Genomic DNA, 3,657 nt, shown 5'->3' with positions numbered 1-3,657 from the left:
TATATATAAGAAATCAGAAAAGTTAAAATAAATCGATACGCAATCTTAAAATCGATAGCATTTTCATATTCTACAAATCCCGAAATATATAAAGGTGGATCCACATGTTGGCCGCTCGCCATGGCTCGGAGGCTCGTACATAGAACAATGGTGGAGATGCTACACGAGCGCCCTCACGAACCCCTTTGATCTGTGTCCAAAAACCGACTCTCGACGGCTCGGCAACGAGCCTAGGCCAACCAAGCCGAGCCACCCATCCACATGCTCGCGTATGTCTGAGTTCGCCATGGCTCGGCCAACATGTAGAGGCCCCTTAAAGGGGCCTTAACAAGTTAGAAATCAGAAAAGTTAAAATAAATCGATAGTATTTTCATATTCTTCATATCCCAAAACATAAAAATAGACCCATATATGTTAGAAATCGGAAAAGATGAAATAAATCGATACACGACCTTAAAATCGATTGCATTTTCGTTTTCCGCGTGTTAAGAAACCTATGAGGGCCATAATATATTAGAAATCCGAAAAGTTAAAATTAATCTATACGCGATCATAAAATATATCTATGTACCGCCATAGGCTTGTAAGACAAAAAATGTCGTTTTTTTTTCGAATACAAGTGTATTCGGATGGTTAACATTTAATTTTTTGGAATAAGAGATTATTTGTCCATAAAATTGATGAATACAGAAGTATTCAAATGGTTATTCGAATTGTTTTGCCCGATTAATTGATTATTCGTGTAAACTAATGACGAATAAAAAAGTAGTCGGATTGTTAATCATATGTTTTTGTACGAATAATTGATTATTCAAGTAGAAAATTATCGAATAAAAAGTATTCGTCTCTCGTCAATCGAATAATATTTGCCCAACTCTGTAACTCTAATCACTATTCAATAATTTACTGAACAGTTCAATTGGTAGAATCATGACATTGGAATCATAATGTGCCATAAACTTTTTTTCTGGTTAAGGCTTTCAATATTAGATATTAGACACTTTTTACATTTAGTACAAAAGCCAGGTAAAAAAAAGTTATTTCACCCCAATTTTTTATTACTTTAATGAATTAATTGTCAAAATCGATGAGTCTCTATTACTCTCAGTTCTGATTCGGCCAAATCTTCGAATTGTTTATTTTATAAGGTAAGCAGAGTCGCCTGACGTTTCAATCTTGTTATTTCCAGCTAAGCTGATCTTGCCAAGCTTACAGTGTTATTTACTGGAAAAAGTTTTAACAACCGATCTTGAATGGAATGGCTTAATTTTCGATTGTTAGTATTGATACAATCAAATGCAAAAGAGTAATAGTCAAATGAAAATATTTTTTCACATTGGCTGTTGCTAACCAGATTAAATATTTTTCTCTTTTATTATTCTAGGCCAATGATAACTAATAACATACAGTATTATTATGATGACTACATTATTAATTAACTTAAACTTTCCCCAATTCGTTGCAGGACGTGCCAGGGCAGAGAAAGCTGTGCAGATATCAGCTCCGAACCGACTGGACCCTTGCTGTGGATGGAAAGGAACTGCCTCTGCGACGAGAAGTGCGCCATCTACGGAGACTGCTGCCCCGATTCCACCCATTTCGAATTGCAACAACAGCGGCGTGGTGCGGCTTCCTTCCACTGCGTCGATTTGCGGCAGTACGGGGGCATCTACATGCGCACCACTTGCCCTCCAGAATGGTCTGAACCGAACATACGGGCAGCCTGCGAAACCGCCTCTGACGATATCAGTGACCCCATCCCGGGAATACCGGCCACTGACACCTACTCTGGTATCACCTACCGAAACCTCTACTGCGCCATATGCCACCGCGCTAAGGAACTGGACGTATGGCATCCCAGAATCGAATGCCCTGACTTACCTTCTAGGATGAATCAAGATGCCAGCGAACTGCTCTACTACGACGAAGAGAAAGACGACTGGGGTATTGATTTCGAAGGTAAATATTATTCTTGTGTTATTGATCCCACGCCACCGAATAACACGGAGCAACTGATCCGTCGTTGTATCCCAGATATAATTAAAACGTGCGCAGTCAATTGGACTAACGCCGAAGTACGTACAAGATGTGAAGCTTATACTTCAATAGTTTACTTAGGCGATAATGTCTACAGGAATCCTCATTGTGGTGTATGCAACAATGGCCAGGTGCATTTGCTTCAATGCACTAGGATCTCATTCAGAGGGAAGTTCGATAGACATTTCAGCCTGAGTGCCTTCTCGGTTTTATTCGACCTCAGTGGCGGACCGCCGGGAATGACCCAGCCTTGTGATGAGGATCAACTTTACGACCCGTTCTACAAGAAGTGCCGCAATGTTTTCCAAGAGCTTCAAGCTCCAATATCTGCTAGGACAACTAGTGTTTCAAAGATCGAGAACGCCACTGATGCAAACTTCACCGAACCGATCTTGAAATGCAAGACATTTTTATTGTACCAAGATGATTACGTAGTCAATGATGACGTTATTTATGTACCCAAGTACAGAAAACAATTCAAAGAGGGTGAATATGAACTCTACTATGACGGTAGGCTGAAAATCTGCGCCGAAGACATCGGCGTCAAGTTAGTAGCGAAGTTCGACCCCTACATGGGTTACATCACTTTCGCAGGGCTTGGGGTTTCTATAATATTTCTGCTTCTTCACCTGATCGCTTTCTGTCTCGTTCCAGATCTGAAGAATCTCTCTGGAAAAAATATGGCCTCTCTGTGCGTCGCTCTACTGATTGCATACACTTCCTTTGTGGCTGGTCGTTTCTTTCAAGGTAATGCCTGTCTTGTCGTAGCCGTCCTGACATTTTATTCCTTCTTAGCCTCCTTCACTTGGATGTTAACGATGTCATTTGACGTTTGGCGAACTCTACGGCTGGCTACATCAGAACTAAGGGTCTGCTCCGGTAAACAGTGGGGCAAGTTCATAGCCTACTCCGTGTGGTCTTGGTTGATACCGGTGTTCATAGTGATGATGGCTCTCTGGGCTGAGCTCTCGCCAGGAGTGGGAGCTGACTGGAGACCAGGATTCGCTGCAGCCAGCTCCTGCTGGTTCGGCCGCAGCAAACCTTTACTGATATTCTTTGCCGTGCCGTTGGCTATAGTGATGCTCCTCAATATCATTTTCTTCGCTAGCTCTGCTCACATGGTGTACTCTTCAACAAGTACCACTCGGTTCACAGCCAGTGCCTCTACCCAACGAGACTTCAGAATGTACCTACGGCTTGCAGTAGTGATGGGCCTCACCTGGACTACTGGCCTCATTGCCGGCACATTGGACTTTGATCTCCTCTGGTATCTCTTCATCCTTCTCAATACCCTCCAAGGGCTGTTTATCTTCCTCGCGTTCACTTGCAACGATAAAGTTATTCGACACTTGGCAGTTCGACGAGGATCAAAACCAGAAGTTATCCCCAGATCCTTTTCCTGGTCTACTGACTCCACAATCAGGAAGTCACAAGTGGAATCTGAGAAGACCTTTGACACTCTCTATTGAAAATATACTCCAACCAAAACTGGGATATTTAATTTAACTTATAAATGATCTTTGAATCTTTATTTTCAACAAAGTATATCCAATTACTGTTTTCTTCAACGAGAGTTTTTAGATATACTTTGTGAATAAGACTGACTATAGCTGTAGGCAA

General features: G+C 41.7%; 1 protein-coding gene across 1 annotated transcript in view; it reads left to right on the top strand.

The window, feature by feature from the left end:
- Positions 1-3,657, top strand: part of LOC106684199 (uncharacterized) — a gene marked incomplete in the record, with an annotated part of 117,711 nt that overhangs the window by 111,479 nt on the left and 2,575 nt on the right. Inside the window, 1 exon segment of the mRNA XM_067053181.1 lies at positions 1,466-3,657. Coding sequence (XP_066909282.1) covers positions 1,466-3,506 — 2,041 coding nt within the window.

The sequence above is a fragment of the Halyomorpha halys genome, unplaced genomic scaffold (genome assembly GCF_000696795.3).
Source record: "Halyomorpha halys isolate HHAL.00 unplaced genomic scaffold, Hhal_1.1 Scaffold555.1, whole genome shotgun sequence".
In the NCBI taxonomy this organism is placed as follows: Eukaryota; Metazoa; Arthropoda; class Insecta; order Hemiptera; family Pentatomidae; genus Halyomorpha; species Halyomorpha halys.
The sequence above is the reverse complement of the archived record's forward strand: the minus strand, read 5'-3'. Positions and strand labels throughout refer to the sequence as shown.